This window comes from Malurus melanocephalus, unplaced genomic scaffold (assembly GCF_030028575.1).
Source record: "Malurus melanocephalus ecotype Western Australia unplaced genomic scaffold, MMel_1.1 scaffold_9, whole genome shotgun sequence".
NCBI lineage: Eukaryota > Metazoa > Chordata > Aves > Passeriformes > Maluridae > Malurus > Malurus melanocephalus.
Genome location: NW_026623241.1, coordinates 4,385,742 through 4,402,989, shown reverse-complemented (window position 1 = coordinate 4,402,989; position 17,248 = coordinate 4,385,742). Strand labels below are relative to the sequence as shown.

The 17,248-nt window shown below is 41.1% G+C and overlaps 1 protein-coding gene across 1 annotated transcript in view; it reads left to right on the top strand.

Annotated features, from left to right (window-relative positions):
- TMEM131L (transmembrane 131 like) overlaps positions 1–17,248 on the top strand; it is an 85,699-nt gene that overhangs the window by 5,764 nt on the left and 62,687 nt on the right. Inside the window, exon 2 of the mRNA XM_057375310.1 lies at positions 6,936–6,979. Coding sequence (XP_057231293.1) covers positions 6,936–6,979 — 44 coding nt within the window. The remainder of the gene's footprint in view (positions 1–6,935; positions 6,980–17,248) is intronic.

Below are 17,248 nucleotides of genomic sequence, written 5' to 3'. Positions count from 1 at the left end.
TTTTTTTTTTTTTTTAACCAGTGCATTTGTGCTCGGCACGCACTAAATGTACCTATGGTGAATATGCATGCCTCAATATCTCAGGCCTGCTCAGGTGAAGCCATTTTCCCCCCCTTTAAATGACACATCATTTATGGTGCTGTTCCTCTCTTCCAAGCGCTTTTTTTGGTCTCGTTTAGCCGCTTTCGTTGTGCACTAACAAGACTTGATAAATTCTGTTGGTGAGAGGAGCCAATATGGTACAAATGCCCGGCGGGGCTGGTGAGCGAGGAGGGGCGCTGGAAGCGGGGTCTGGAGTTTATGGCATTCGAGGCAGTCATTTAACTCGCACTGCACTGACGGACTCTGCCATATGTTGAGCTGGGCCTTCTAGACTTCAAGGCACCAGGCTCATAAACGGGAAGAAGCAGTCCTTAGGGACATAATCTTATATGAGGGGCAAAAGCGGGTAATTTATTTGTCTTAAGCCCATATATCATTTTCTGTTCAGTGCTCTGCCATTGACCCGTTAATGTAAGGAAAAATAGCAGAAGTGCTGCTTCTTTCTTCAGCTAGCTAACGATTGATGCCGCTTACCAGGACCCAGCATTTTGTACTTCRGTGTTATGAAAGTATTATCTATTGTATGTCCAAATAACGCTATAGGATACATTTATTGTACTGTTGAAAATTTGCCTGGTGCAGATGTGGTAGCAGCTAAGGGAACGTGTAAAGTTGCTATGCCCAGAGATGCTTAAGGAACTCAGCCTTTTGCGTCTGCGTTCCTTACATTGCAGACATTAAGATGCATTAGATGTAGAACTGTGTAATGTAGTCATTTATAGTTGCTTCTCCTAGCGAAGCTGCAATTGAGTGATGATGACGTGATGTTTACTTCCTGAGGAGATTAGGTCCTCTTGGAAAACACTTTGTTCTTGAGCATCCTCATAAAAATTAGCTTTAGCTTGGCTGAAGGAAAACCAGGCATGAGTGACCCGTGAACTTGGCATAGCTGAGCATATGGTCTTGCTGAGTCCTTGCAGCAGTGAAGATGAAGCTGAGGCTGCTGCTCCTCCATCATTTCTGTAGGGACTGYGTTAGGTATGTGGGAAATAAACTAGTCTTTTAGCTTCAGTTGTGACAGAGTGAGAAGTAAATTGGAATAGACTTGCTGCAATAAAAGGTGTTTAAGAGGTTAGAAGTCAGATGAGCCAATCTGTGCTTACTGGTGGTGCACAGACTGGTTTGCATGGCTTTCCCCTCTGAGCTTGAGGCCCGCAGCAGCATCTGATGCTTCGGTGACTACAAAAGCTGAAGCAAAAGGGCCTGGGTTCCTCAAACAGGTTTTAAGACCAAAATTTGGTTACAGGCCTGACCCTGATGCTTGATCTTTTGTTTCCCTGGGGACCTGGGCTTTACCCAGCCMCTACTGGGCTTGGGCCCTGTGGCCACACTTGAAACCACCTTTTCCTGTGCTGGGGTGAGGAGGAAAGGAGGCTTTCCTTAGTCCCTGTGGATGTGGTGAGAGACACAGCACCTCTTTCAGGGAGTGGTGGCACTGGTCTGCAGTGGCTGGTCATGACTCTTCTGTGGATGCCAAAGGAGTTGAGAATTGCCCACCCAGCCACAATCCCCTGCAGTGTCTGTGAGGTTCTGAAGGCATTTCAGCATTGTTGCCCTCCTGGGTGACTGTTCCGGGCTGGTGAGGGGCATCAGTGGRGAAGCCAGCATCAGTTCCTTAGATCTGGAAAATTGCTACATCTGTTACCTTCATACTGCCCTTTGTTAGAGAGATGCTTAAACTTGCAAGTGGTTTATTGCTTGTTGATCACGTTTCGTTTTAAAAAAAATGGTCTGACCTGCTGCTGCTACAAGGAGTTTTTCCGTGTTCTCTTTCTTGCAAGAATAGATTTTCTTGGTTAAACCCTTGATGAGGGTTGTTGCACTGTGTTCGTGTGTCACAGCATTGGTGATGTGCTTCCTTAATAGTGAGGAACTATTAAGAGGAAGAACTTCCTTGCTTTTAAGTGGATAATAAATGTTTGGTAGGGAATATCCAAGGATTGCTTCATTCACCTGTTTGAAGATGGGTCTTGGTGAAGACCTTGGGAATAGGATTGTCCTGGCCCCTTGATTTTGTTTTCCTGCTCATTTTTGGAGGGAGTGGGGCACCGATGAGTGAGGATTTCACCTGCAGAAGTGAAAAATCCAGGGAAGGAACTGTGCTTATTCCTCTGCCAAAGCACCTCCCTCCCACCACTTTCAGCAGGAAAATGGATTAGGGTGCCCTGTCTGCCAGCCCTTTAGCYTATTTCTGGCGGGTTACCAGTGCTGTCTGAGGGATGTTTTTCTCTTTCTGTCATGGCTTTRCACTATTATCTTATTTTCCATGCATCATCAGCTGCCTGCCTGTGACAGAGCAGTTTTGAGCATTCCTTGCTGCCTGCAGAATTTGAGGATGAAAGTTGGATGGATTGGTAACCCATTCAGCCATCCGGCTGCCTGCACATGCTTTTGTTCCAGGAGCATGTAGCRAATAAAGACATCACGTTAAGGGGTGAGGGAGGGGAAACAAAGCATTTTAATATTTGTAGTTGCTTTCTGGGCCTTTCACAGCATCGCTTTGTCTACGTGAACTGCATGAATTTGCATRCTGGAGCGCAGCCGCCCAGGGCCCCCGCGCCTCCACCCCGCTTGGTTGTTCTACCTTCTGTTTCCTCTTGCTTCCCTTTCATTGTTTGTGCTTCTCGYATGCCCCCTCCCAGCTTCCCTCTTATACATATTTGTGCTTTTCCTTTCTTCACCCCCCCTCCTGCTTATGAGCTTTTGATTTCAGCTTCCTCTGAAGCTGCAGAGCTGTTTGGGGATGGCTCACCTGCTGTTGCTCCGCAGCCGAGCCCAAAGGGTGCCAGAGCATTGCAGCTGGTGAGGGTGTGCGTGGGCTCATGTGCCGGGGCTGAGGGGGAGCTGGCTGTATCGAGGCCTGCTTACAGTCTTCCACTGGTCTGCTGCTTCCTCCAGCATTTTAATGTTTCTTCCTGGATTCCCTTTTTAGCTCTGAGGCCAGCTGGTTTTCCCAGTTGGATGTGGAGGCTATATTCTTTTGTGTCCATCTCTTCTTTCTTGTTGAAGGTGGTGTGAAGTGGGGGGTAACCACAGAGCACCCGCTGAACTTGCTGTCCTTCTCCTTACACTTARCCTCCCTTTTATAGGAAGTGTCCCTGGGATGGGCAGCTGGCTTTTTCAGATTTTGACATGGAAAATCTTGAGTGGGAGAGACTTGATTAGAGCAGTTGTGGTTTTTTTTCAGCCCCTTATAATTTCGTGGTTTTGCATGTTTGTTTGTAACTTGTTAGTACTAACTTAAGTAAAATGCTTGGGAGAAACGCTCCTTTGTRTAAGACTTGACACCCAAGCCATTCACCATTAAAGGCTGAAAAAGCTCCAAATATAAACAGCCAGGTTGTAGCACTTCACTGCAAAGCTGAAAGGTCGTTAGTTGTATTTTGTGTTTGCCGAAAAAGAGAGGAAAGGAGGACAACAAAAAGCACAGTAAGAGTATCAAGCCAGCTGTTTCTATGAGTGTATGAAAGAAGCACAAATGCCRGTGTTTCATAACCTACACCACTTGAAAGAGGTATTGGAGAGTCACAGTTGCATGTTTCTGTCTGAAGAAACCATGTAGGTGCTTACTGGGAGCACCTGAAGGCAAGGGCAGGTGGGTTGGGTACCTGCAGAGCGCCTTCCCTTCAGCCACTTCAGTCTGGGGGGAGGAACTACCTCAAAATGACATAATGARGGTTAAGTTGTGGTTTTTGTTTTCATGATTGAAAATGACAGTAAGTCACCAAAGGCAGTGTATACCAAACTTTATTTTGGTGTCAGTGCCATGWTGACTGATGTGATGGGTTTTCTGCTGTTCCTCTGTGTCACTTGTAGGAGAGGAGTGAGATGTTTTATTGGAGGAGCACCTCSTGAATGTTTCAGTTTGCTTGCAGATACTGAGGAGATTACAATGACTTCTTGTTTCAGTTTACTGTGACAGTGTTTCAGGTGCTTGGATTTTAGGAACCATACTGCAGTATTTACTGTATCATGGTTGTTATAGACACTGGACAAATACAGAGGCGCTGCCTGGGTTTTCACTGGCAAGGTTCTGTTTGGGTCTGAAAGATACATTTTTTTTTTCTTTCTCCCAAGTAGTAGCAACTTGTCTTCAGTTTCTGTTCTTCAGTGAAGCTCAGGGACTAATAAGGTTAAGAGTTCTACTGGTTTTGAAAGCTGATGGAGACCTTGATCTTACATATATTCATCAGAGATATGCCACACTGCAGTGTGTCGCTAATTATCCCATCAGCTGTGCACAAATTAAATGTACAGAGTCACCTGCTTCAAAGYAGGTTTTGTCTGAAGACACACAATTTTTGTGAAAGTCTGAGACAGGCTTGGGGTGGGAATTGTGTTCCTCTTTRAGCTGTTGAAAGGCTCCTCCAGACTCCCAGCTGAGCTTCTGGATGGTGCTGATAGGACCTGGGGTTGGTTGTCCATGCAGATTATGCAGTAGCTGTCAGCCCAGGCTCTTGAGACTTGTGTGACACAAGAGGGGTGCTTTCAAGGGCTTTCCAGCACAAGATAAGCACCTGCCCCWTATTCAGGATAAGGTTTGGAGGAAGGGTTTTTTTTTTCTTTTCATAGATAGACTGCAGGGACATGCATTTTAACTTTCAGGAGGTTCCTTCCCCCCATAGTCCTGTAGTTTGAAAATGCTAGGTTTTTTCTTTTTTTGGTTTTTTTTTTGTTTTTTGGTTTTTTTTTTTTTTTTTTTTTGTTTTTTTTGGTTTTTTTTTTGTTTTTTGGTTTTTTTTTGTTTTGTTTTTGGTTTTTTTTTTGTGAATCCGGTGTAAGCATACATGTAACCTGTGTGTGATCAGAGTTGAAGATGATTTTAAATTTTTATTTTCCTTGCACAGTTTTGAGATGTTATGCTGTGTCTACACTGTAGATTTGTTGCTTGGGGAAAAATGAAAAGAAGAAATGGGAAGGTGGCTGGTGTTAAGGGTGAGCACAGTGTAATGACACAGACCCAGGTTTCTGATGCCTGGACGATGCTAAGCCATTTAAAGGAGGAACTAAGCCATTTAAAATGAGGATAGCTTGCTAGCTGGCTGTGGCAGAGRAGCTGTTTCTGGATGAGGTGGGTAAGGAGTCCTCTAGTTCTGCTTGGTATTTTACTGAGGTCTCAGAAGTACAAAAGAAGCTTGGAGAAGTTGGAAAACATGATGGGTTTGTACTGTGCCATCCTGGTGGAGTCTAACAGCAAGGCTTAACAAGAGGAGATGGCTGGGTCTGCATGGGGGCCWGGACCTTTAGGTAGAACTGTGCTGAAGAGCTTTGTGATGTGCTGCAGATCCTGGACAATTAGCACGGTGTCTCCAACCTCTGGCCARGTGTACAGAAGGATTGTCAAGTCCTCAAATTGTACTTCCCTGTCAGTCTCATTCCAGGTTTGGTTATGTTATGGTGGAGGCTGTGCTGCTTCTCTTGAATGAGCTGCTTGTGACAAAAGATGGATGTTCAGATGCGTCTGGTAGCTTTTGGCAAAATCTGTAATAATATTAGCCATAMGATCATTATTYTGGGCACAATAATRTTCATTATTATTATTAATATTAGCATTAACCATATTTGCTGCCATGATGTGGTTGTCATTTTTTTCTCACTTCATGAAGCTCAAGTCTTCAGAAATCCTCCTGTCTGTCCTATCAGTAGGCAGGTAGGGCTGTCTGATCTACTTAAGCATCTGAAGCCTGTAGAAAGATGTTTAGTGTTTACAGGTGATTTTTTTTTTCCAGTATGTAGTGAAAATAGCAGGTAAAAGTCAAAGCTGGTTGCTTGGGGCCTGTTCTRTGATATACTTATGTGGGAAATGTGTAGGAGGGGTGGTGGAAAGTACAGTCTTCTAATTTTAAAAGATTTTTTCCCCCCACCTTGTCATTGCTAAGGGCTGTAGTTSGTGTCTTACAGAACCATTACCTGCAGAAGCAGGGAAAACTCACCAGCTGTTTCCTGGCAGGATGACTGTGACCTCTTCTGCAAAATGTTAATCTCCCTAAAGTTGTCCCTGGTTTCATCAGCAGGGGTTGAGTGGCTGTAACACACTTCATTTTGAGTTGTACCTAAAACGTTCCTGGAGATATTGGCCAGTTCAGAGTAGCTACCTCCTTGTTTTAAATGGATTTCCTGCAGGGAGCTCATTGAACCAACACTTGAGTTCATTTTTGTGGACAGCTCAAAGTGGTTTGTGGTGAGCTGCAGGCTGACACAGTTCAGCTGCATGTCTTGMAAATTACCTGAGTCCAGCAACTGAGCTAAGATGATGTGTTCAGAGCTGCTGCTCTGTCTGCTTTCTGTACGTGCTGCTAATCAGTGATAAGATGTGGGTTTGGGACCTTACCATGCCAGTTGGAATGTGGTACTTTGCTTTTGCTTTTGACATTCACAGGTGATCTGCATTTCAAGGCATTCTGCATCCTATTTCGTCAAGTACTRGCTAATGAAATTTACTGATGGGGGMAAATAATTTCAAAGTGGAGAWAATAGTCTTCCTTTAGTTTGAGGGCAGTTGATGGCTTTAGATTGAAATTCTGTGTGTGAGCRGATTTTGTATAGATGCATTAGCATAAATGGAAAGTGAGTCTGTTCAGGCAGCATTTGGGAAAAACCAGCAGARTAGTCACTATTTATCTTTGGAATATAAGCTGAAACCTCAAATGGGATGTCCATCAACTACCTTATTTTACTCATAAAGGAGTTGTAGGAATTTTAGATTTCTGAATTTTGTTTTGCAAACAAGTCATAGGAGAATCCATCTGTGAAGGAGTTAAAAATGGTACATATGCCCAGTGTAGTATGTTGCAGTTCTGAGATTCTTACACTGTATTTTCTCTGTTTGTCAGGCTGATTCGGAGGAGGATGTGGAAGAGCATCCCCAAGAGCAAAGGTAAGCTAAACTCAAATGGAAATAGGAGTATTGAAGCTCATTTTGGTTTTTGCTTTAGGAAATTGGGCAGACTACAAATGTTTTKTTTTTTTTTTTTCTCCTGCATGCTAAACAGTTTTTTATTACTTGTGGCTTGCAGTTTTSTCAACTTCATGTTGCTATTGATTTGTTAGCAAAACCAAAAAATCTGTGCTCAGTGTATGCAAGCACAAAATACCTTCTTGCATCTCTTTCTCCTAATTCTGTCTCTGTGATGAATTTGCTTCTCCTTGCTTTCACACACRCAAAAAATCTGTATATTAATTAAGTTTTGTTGTATATTTTGTAATTAATTTGTTTAGGGCAGGGGACAGTTTTCCATTATGAAATTTGTAAGTATAAGTAGTCTCAGAGTATTAATTTGTACCAAGGCAAGGCAAGAGGTAAAGGAGATTTAAAGCCAAAAGTTTACTAATGTACTGCTGTGGAACAATAAATATTCTGCCCTTGTTTTGAAATCAGATAAATAGTGAAGCTCTTCAGAACTGTAGCCTCAACTCTGCTGTTTCKCTTAATATCAGGCCTTTGTATTTTGAAGAGTTGACTAAATAGCATCACAGATTATTTTTTAAATACACTTTTGTTTCCTCTGAACGTCCAGGTTAAAATGCTTGGACATCTACCAGTGAAACACTTCCTTCCTTTGGTATGTGTTAATGTGGTTACARCTTTCAGTGCCATGCCAGCCAGAAAGATCACAAGACTTAAAATAAACATGTGTAACAGCACCGTTTTCTGATGGCTGCAGTTAGCCAGAAATGCTTTTCTATTTATCTCCAGTCTTTGTCCTTAGCTTAGGTTTCAGAACCAATAGATCTGATAAAACACAAGCCTTGCTGGGAGCTGGCAGGATCAGTAAACCTGGGGGGCAGGAACAGGATGGTTATTATGGGTCTATCCTGCACTGCAGTGCTTCTTCACATGGCTTTTCCCCTTTCTGCCCCATTGGGARCCTTCTCATCTGAACCCAGCATCACATTAAGGCTCCTGTGCCTCATCTCCGTGGGAATTACAAAGGTGGTATGGAAACAGGATGTGAGAATTACTGTGGCTGCTGACAGCTGGTGCTGATTACTTGTGCTTGCCTAAGTGCCCCAATTCCTACCTGCAGAGGGGATTTCTTTTTTCTGCCGACTCTTGTGAAAAGAGGGGTAAACTATTGAAAGCTGCATTTCCCTGCACAAATACAGAAGTTTCTGATTTTTTCGTCTGGGAGCTGTTACGGTTTGGATGCAGAATTTTTACTGTGTAACTTTATTACCTGCATGCTTTCTTTATTGAGTGGTAGTCAGAAGGCAGCAGATTAAGTGTGTGCTTAAGATTGTTCCTGAGATTTTCCTTAGTAGGCAGAGAAATGTAATTTAGGCAGAAAAAAAAATCTCTACTTGCCTATTTTTCTCTGGGGGTGGATGGGGTAATTGGCTACTATGGCAGTAATAAAAATACTGTTGAAAAATAATGAGTTCTTGAGACTTAGAGGAAAAAGTGATTTGTCTGGGGTTTTTTTTGGCCATTCAGGTGCTTAAAGATTTTTCTAGTAATTATTAATTTTCAAAAATGAACTTGGTTTTTGGCAGTAAAAAAGCACTTGCATGGATGGAAACATCCTTCTGTTGTCCCACTGAAATGCTTCAGGGAAACTTGTCCAAACAGATCCTGTCTTGTGTGTATCTTCTAAACTGTTTTGGTTTGCTCTGTACATAAATGCATACATAGATCTGTATGTACTCTATATACTGAAGGAATGTTACAGTGTAGAGCTTATGAAGAAGACCCAGCAAAGATACAGTCGAAAGACTAGAATTTATTAGTTTATTTCCAGATCATCTTTCATTCCCTTGGCTTATATTACTATATGGTGAAATCATGGGGATTTCCTTTTCCTGTAGCAGCAAAACCTGAAGCTTCCAGCATCTTCATCTCATTGTCTGACTGCATGCCCTGGGGAAATCAGTTAAAGCTACTGTAATTTCATGTGAAGTCCTAGAAGCAAAGCACCTTAATGTAGGGGGTACAAGCAGAAGTTAAAGGAGATAGAGAAATCAGAAATTTCCCCAGAGATGAAGGAAGTATGAAGAGTTCATCATCTCAGGGCATAGAGGAGAAAGTCTCTTTCCAAAACATTGTTTTTTTCAGTTTTTAATTCTGGGTTAGTGGACTCCCTTGGGAGCTTGCTAACCTACTTTAAAAAAACCAAACACAGCAAAACCAGTAAAGTATTAACAGTCTTTTAACTGACTTCCTGTGCATGTGCATCATAAAATCTTCCTTTTGGGGTGGTCTTCTTGGTTTGCTGTTGTTCTTGTGGCAAGTGCACAGGGGAGATGAATGTGATCTTAYCATTTCTGCCTTAGGTTTAACTTTAACAAGCAGAGAAATTTGCATGGAGGTAAAAGATATTGTCAAAATAGCAATTTTTGTGAAAAGCTATTTCAGAGTTGAATGAGAAGTAGTTGATTTGTCGGTCCATGGGTTTGCAGCTGCCTGCACGAGAAGAGGATCATTATCAGGTCCTTGATTTCCACTGTGTGATTCCTGCTGTTCTGATTGTTTGGATGCTTCCACAGGTTGCTTTGTGCAGTTTTGTGTCTCTCTTGATTAGATTCTGAAATAAGAAATGCAGCACAGTAGACACTTGAGTATTGCTTCAGGCCATAGACTTTGACAGAAATAAAGTTACGTGTATTTGGACTAGCTTATTCAAAAGCTTCAAGTTTCTTAAAAAACCTTTTCTTATATTTGAAAGTCAGCAGTAAAAGATGCCTTTCAGAACAGTCAATGACAAGTGTTGACAAGAAAGGGTTTTGTTGTTGTGTTTGTAGGGTTTTTTTTTGTTATTTTGTTTTTTTTTTTTGTCCCCTTGCCCCCTCATCCTGGTGGCTTCAGTTACCASAACTGACAGTAGCAAATTTTGAAGGTTTAGGTGTTTCCTGAATGAGCATAATGAGTCAGGACCCAAGGGAATTGCCTGAAATTGTGCCAGAAAGTTTTTTCACCTTTACTGGTTAGGCACTGGACCAGGCTCCCCAGGGAAGTGGTCACAGCACCAGCCTGRTAGAGTTCAGGAAGCATTTGGACAACACTCTTGGGACATGGTGTGACTCTTGGGAATGGATGGTGCTGTGCAAGGCCAGGAGTTGGACTTTATGATCCTTGTAGGTCCCTTCCAACTTGGCATATTCTGTGATTCTGTGACATACAGAAGTCTGGCACAAATAAAGAGACGGTACTGTCAGGTGATGTGCACAAATKATGCTATCAAAATTTTTAGCTTTCTGTTTCAGTGAATTAGTCATTGGACTACAAAAAAAAAAAAAAAAGTAATTTTGCACGTGTGACATTGTTAGTACTTGGGTTTTGAGGACTTCTGGATGAAGGCCTTTGAGGGTCCAGTTTCCCAGCTGACACATGAAAGAATATTTGCATGAGAATAAACTACTGTACTCAAGATGTGAACCATGTATTCCTAATATGTGRTGTGCCATGATTGTCTGTAAGAAGGGAAATCCATGGAATACTGGGAGTATGGAATGAAATTTACCAAGAAGAGGACATTTTCTAACTTTTGCTTATAGCAGGGCATATTTTGCTTTGAGTAGATGGCATCAGCTGCTAGGAAAATTCAGACTGCAATGCAGTTGGCTCAGCCAGGCATTTCTGTTGAACCTTTGCCTTTGATCGCTGGATAGCRTTTGACCCTGTGGAGCTGCTTGGGGCAGTAGATGGTATCGGCTCCCAGTGGGTTCTGCTCAGGTGTCAGTGCAGCCTGGGAGTGACAGCTGATGCCCAGCACTTTGACCTCTCCTGATTGCTTGGTGGAATTACTCCTAATCGCTGTGTTTGTGAAACAGTGCTCCAGATGTGGAAGTGAAATTGAAGGTAAAAGTAGCAAGGGAGTAGCTTACTGGTTGCCTGAGAGAGAGCAAAGCARTTAAGGGGCACAGACTGCAGAATTACCAGAGGGTTTAGGGACTACTTAGGAGATGTAGTTACAACATTTGCTTTCCACGAGTGGCAGTGGGAGAATGAGCCTGCTTTGCCTTGCTGTACATGGCAGTTTCTCCCTGGCCACAGCTTCATCTCCATTCAAGATGCACAAGTGAGGACTGGCATTGTGGATGGAGTATTAAGACATGTCAGAGGTAACTCATCCTTCCAAAAAGCCTGTGGTCTTAGTGCCATAATTTTTGACAGTCCAATTCTTGGAAAGTAGTGGCATGAGACTGTGTACCAGATAACCAGCTTGGGTGGTGGCTAAGGCAGGAAAGGAAAGATTGAAAACTAGGTTAGGATCAACCAGATTTTCTTTTTCCTTCTGCTTTTTCTTACTGAAAAGAATAAATGATTTTGTGCCAGCAGAAATGTCTGAATATTTTAAAAAAATTGGTTTATGTTGTGCTTATTTTTTTTTTAAATCAAACGGAATATCCTTTGAGAAAGGGTTTCAAAATGAAAAGCTGAAAAGTAGTTTTGAGAGTGTCGGTGAGTGCTTGGGCTGTCTGAAAGGAATCATGTTAAAACAATATTTTCAACCTAAGCTTGTATGGAGTACCACTGATMATTTAGATTGTCATTACGCTTAACYCCAAAAGCAAGTCTAGCTACATGAGGACTTTCCCTAGAATATATGCTTGGTCTTGTAATAATGAAAGCTTCTTTTATTAAGTTTATWGTGGTTTTTAAAACTTTTGTTTTACCAAAGAAGCAGAAATCTATGTTTGTATTAAAAAAAAAGAAAAGAAAAAGCTGGAATTCTTGGGAGAAAGCTTTTGAGTCACATTAATATACTTGCATAAGGTAACAATTTCTACAGTATGCACAGAATGTATGTTTTTAGTGGTTAGCATGAAAAACTTCTTCAATATTGGCTAGTTTTTGWTTTCAATTGATAAGTCATGGCTGTTGTGCCCCGCTTCCACTTTGTTTAGATCACCAAGGGACTATAATTTCAAGTTTTACTGGATGCCTGAAGAAGTTAAATTTACTTTACATAATACTTAGAAGTAAAAGAGGGCAATTGAGATACACACACCCACCTATAACACTTGGGTGAAAATCCCCACCTATAGCACTTGGGTGAAAATCCCTAAGGAAACACCTGTGGGGAGCACAGGATATTGTGAAACAAGACTAAAAGAAGCTTACTGAAGAGAATTGCAAGAGGTGAACAAAGTTGGAGGTTCTCTTGTAGATGAAGAAACAGATAGTTCCTTCCAAAACAATCAGTGYTGCTCTTCCTCTCCTTCCTTATGCTTCTGCCAGGCACAGTTAGGATGGCAGGCTGAACTCCTGCTGCTTTGTTTATCTCTGTTTTATGTGGCAGTTGATTCACTGATGAACTTTGCCTTGCTGAACTTTGTATTAGATGCTGCTAGGGACAGCTGTTCCCTTCTGTGCATTACCTCTTCCAAAATACTGGTCCTTTTACAAAATTACGTTGCTTGCCTGCTGGTAGAGKGGGGTAAAAAATGTGTTATGCTTTTTACCCTGGGACATTGCATGGCATGGTTGTGTGGTAACAAATGTTTCAGCTATTGGTTGTTTCTTTATTTCTAAATTATTTTCAGAACATTTCATAAATGAGAGCAGTTGCCCGGGCCAGCTGCACAGTGTTYCACCAAACTGAGGAGGTGACCCTGTGGCTTTCTCTTTCATGAGTTAATGGCAAATCAGAGTCTTGCACTGGTTTGTGAATAGCWGTCAAACTTCTGTCTTCAGTGTAGGTCCTACTTGACCTTGATGGAAATATCTGWAAGGTCATGTGTGGCCATGTTTAATTACTCTTGGATTTGCTGTTGTGGCCCTACTCATCATCAAAATCTTGTCTGTTTGCCTTGAACAAACCCTACTGGAATGTGTATATTTCTCTTATTTTTGTGAGCCCTCATGGGCTGGAAGATGCTCATGGTTGGACCAGAGACTCTGATCATATGTCAGCTCATATGCTACCTTAAATGGACTTTCTTATCTATGSATAACTACTTGACTTTGAGAAATGAAGGCAATCTTGGTGTGGTAGTTGCAGATTGGCACTTTTATATTCATATGGCTCATGGTGCCTTGAAAAGACACASAGGCTTCTATGGAAACACCAGTTTCTATACTGGTAAAAATAGCAGGCTGAGGCTATGAGGTCATTGTTTGTACAGGGATTAGTGTGTGTGAAGAAATTGTGTTTGTGGATATGTGTGTGCTACTGGAGGAGGCTTTCTCACATGTAATGACCTGTTCTAAATGGACAAACTCRGCTTTACATTTTGGTGCTCTATGTAGTTCTTTCGTTGTTTTCTTCTGTTAATAATTTCTTTCTGTTCTCTGTATCTTCTGCAGATCTTTTGTGTACTGTTTTATGGCATCTCTACTTTTTTTTTTTCATTTCTTTCTGGACCATGCCTGAAATGGTTGTGGTTTCTCTACTGCAAGAGGAGGAGTCTGTCTTGCACTCTTGCAGGACAGAGAGATCTTGTTGGGTTTAGGAGTAATGCCTTCAAGTCAGTGGCTGATGGGTAGGATGGGATGAGYGGGGTAAGACATTTGCCCAGGGATGATGGATAGTCTTGGAGACAGCTTGTGTGTTTTGGGTGGATGGTGTGGAGAATGGCACAGTGCCAGCACAGTGTGGACAGTTGAAAGCCAGTGCACAAACCTGTACATCATTTATTGTGCATGTTTTTACAGGTTGTTTTTTTTTTGGCTCTTGGTAAACTCTCTGTAGCCTGTATTTTGGGACAGAGCCCACCCAGAATGCATGAATGCATGCCCTTTAGAGTTAGGACAAGCCTGATCTGAGCAGGTGGGACAAGGGCATATGGTGTCTTATTTCCCATTGTGTTTGATTCAGTACTGGCTGCAGAGCTTTCCAAGAGCAGAGACAGATCTTGTGGCACAGCCTGTTGGTGTAGTCATTCAGCAAACACATGGGGAAGGTCAGCTTTTATTGCCAGGCCAGTCACGTGCTGTGAGGGCTGTGCAAGTCTGCTCTGGAACATGGCATTTTTCTTGTTAAACTTAACCTATTAAACTTAACCTACCTTGTTTTGAAAAAGGGGATGTTGGGACACATTTTGTATGTTTAGATAACAGGGAAAAAATCCAAAGTAAAGCAAAAGTAAACAGCTGCTATGGCATGTTTGTCCATGTCCATTTGTAAACTTTGTGTCCCCCTAGCCTTGCTTGGGGGAAGCCCCCTTGCTTCTGTAATATAAGTAGTTCAGAATAGGAACTTTCTTCTTAATGCTTCTACTTTTACATTTTAATACAGTGGTAATGGATTTCAGATGTCTGTTAATCTGAGGCTAATCCTTCTGATTTGTGGGCAGTGGGCCACAAAGGATTTAGCTTTTTGTCTATGCATTTATTGTTAATAAATTATTTTCACCTCCACTAAGAAACAGTAGTTGTTTCTCAGTTGCACATAAAGAGGACTTAATTTGCATTAATTTTAATTTTACCATTATGAARTTAAACAATAGACATCTGGAATCATACACCAATGTCTGGAGTCTGAAAATTGACACCCTATAAGAATTTAGCTTCATAGTCTTTTCACTGTTGCAGATTCGCAAATTGTGACAAAATAGAAAAAAAACCCTAAACAGTAGTTGCCTCCCTTTTAGAAATTTGCATAGTCTTCTTCTGAATGATCAACCTCAGCACTCTGGTTTGATTCCTATAAGCACAGCATAAAGTAACCTGATATCTATCTAATCCAATATAATAAAGGAGTTATAGGCTATGATGTTACCTGGTTCTCATCTTCCTAGATACTCAAAGGTGACCCAAACCTAGCTTTTAATGACTCATGTATTTTTATTTGATGAGGAAATGTGCTCTAGGAAGGCTGTGCTCRTGCCCTGGCAGTAGCTCTGACTGCATGACTTGTGGGCAGATAGGTGAAGGAGCCTTTTCAGTAGGTTTGGTGTTTGCCATAGTAACATAAGTAAAAACATGAAAACAACATTAACACCACTTGTAGTTCAGTATTGGTTATAAATTCAAATCTGAGTTTAAAAAAACATCTTAGTTATATTGTCTTAAACATAATTCTTTGTCCACTTGCTTTAGTATCTACTTTGGAAAGAGACTTTTTGGTGGTTATTGCAATATGACCAACTCCCTTTTCCATGAGGACAGAAGGGCCCTGTCCACTTCAGGGAGGGTAACAGTATCAAATAYTACACTTGCATGTGACTACAGTGTGTATTAACTCTTTTGCGGGTTTTGAGTACTCACCGCAAATATTTGCTTTATATTTGTGGAAGAGTTTGCTTTCATCAAATAAGCTGATCACCTGGGAGAAACATGTGATCAGTATGAATCATTTAGGTGTCTGCTTGTTGTCTCAGGGGTCCACCATTCTRTGTTATGTCCAGGCTGCCAACTGAGATAAGGAAGAGAGAGGGCAAAGCTGGTGGTGTTAGTTGTCACCTTATCATCTTCTCCACCTCATAGTCCCAAAGTGGTGTACAAATAAAGCTGCATGGGTGTTTATTGTGTGTGTGTCTTAGTAACTTTTAGAAATAGCAATGGAAATATGATTAGACAAGGATAACTCAGGCTATTTTGTGCGAGTGTAAAAACAGACCTTACTTTCTATAGAAGAATTGAACTTTATATAAACATGGTAATTTCTCTATCAAATCAGTGAAGAAGATTTTTTTGCTTYGAATTGTGAGGACAAGAAAGAAAAATATTTTCTGAGAGGAAGGGGAAAGTAGGCCCCTGATCTTAGTTTTTACTGAACTTGTCATCTTCCAGATAGCCTAATCTGCTTCAAGATACTGTTGCAGTACCCAGTGAGCTGCAGTTGTTTACCATCTGACCACCTGCATACCAGAACTCTGCAGATGGCAAAATCAATAAATTTGAAGTGCAAAATAATGCTTTTAGTTACTGTCTGATAAAAGCCAACTTCTTCTTTAAAACTTTGTGTAGATACATGAAGGAGCTGTAAAGACTTGGAAATAAAAATGAGAAAGTTAAGATGGTGTATCATGTTCTGTGTTGTCAAAAGTACAGGCTGCGTTGGCTCTGGTTCATGGTTTTGTTGTGTTTTGGGGTTGGATTTTATGAGAAAGGAAAAGTTCTGCTTAAAATGTTTGTCTGCAGCATGCTCTGTAAAGAAATATGAGAAATGCAGAAAACAACTCAATATTTTTTAAGCCCAAACCTTTTTCTTTTGGCCAATGTGGTGGTGCCAAAAGCAGTAACATAGTTGCGCTTGCATTGTGAAAGAACTCATTTCCTTTGCAGTACTAGGATTTGAAGCTGGTCTGGCCTTTGGAGACACTTTTATATCAATTGCATGATAATTTGGCACTCATCAAAATGCTTGGGAAGACATTCAGAAACCTGAATTTATATATATATATATATATATATATATATAAAGAGAAAAGTGACCTTTAAAAATTGTTTGGACAGAGATTTTTGCTAACTCTTTTGCATATCTAAATCATTATGTATTGCTTTCCAGTTTTTTTAATTGCTATTCTTTTTTTAATGTTTCTCTGTGGGTTTATTTTCTTTGAGAGAGTGAAGCACAATTCTGTTGCTGCATACATATGCACTTCTCAAAACAAAAAGTTAACTTTGCATTAAATAGGCAGTCTGAGCTTTTACAAAGTAGATAAAGGTAAATGATGACTGTCTGCCTTGTCACTAGCACATTTATAGTTATCTCCTGTGGAGAATTTCCCAGCTTTTTTGAATCCTTTTGGTGCTGATATCTGATCTAATAGTAAGTTAATAATCTCTTTTTTTACTGTTCTTTGTTGTGCTTTTTTAGCCCTGAATTCTGCCATGTTTTTATAGTCTGTTTCCCCTCCTGAATTACTGGAGGGCTTGACTGAGAAGCTTTTGCARGTCCCGGGAGAGGATCCAAAAGGGAATTGTTACAGAAACTCGATTTCTAGGTGCTCTAGGGACTGGCTTTGAGTCACTGCAAGTGTTTCTGTTGACTCCTTCACACTTCTTTCAGAGCTGACAGTGGCTGTCAAGCCATGAATCCAAATATTAATACTTAATRCTTTTTAAAAATTCGTTGGTGCAAACCTTTTGAGGTCTGACCTTTCTTGCGAAGTTGCTTCAATTATTTCTGTGTTTTCTGGTTATTATGAAAATCAAATTGAAAAGATCATCGGCATCCTGCTTCTTCTGGTGGTACTCTCTTCTAGTGAGCATTTCCAAGGAGTTCCTCCATGGGCAGCAGGTGATGTTGATGACATCAGG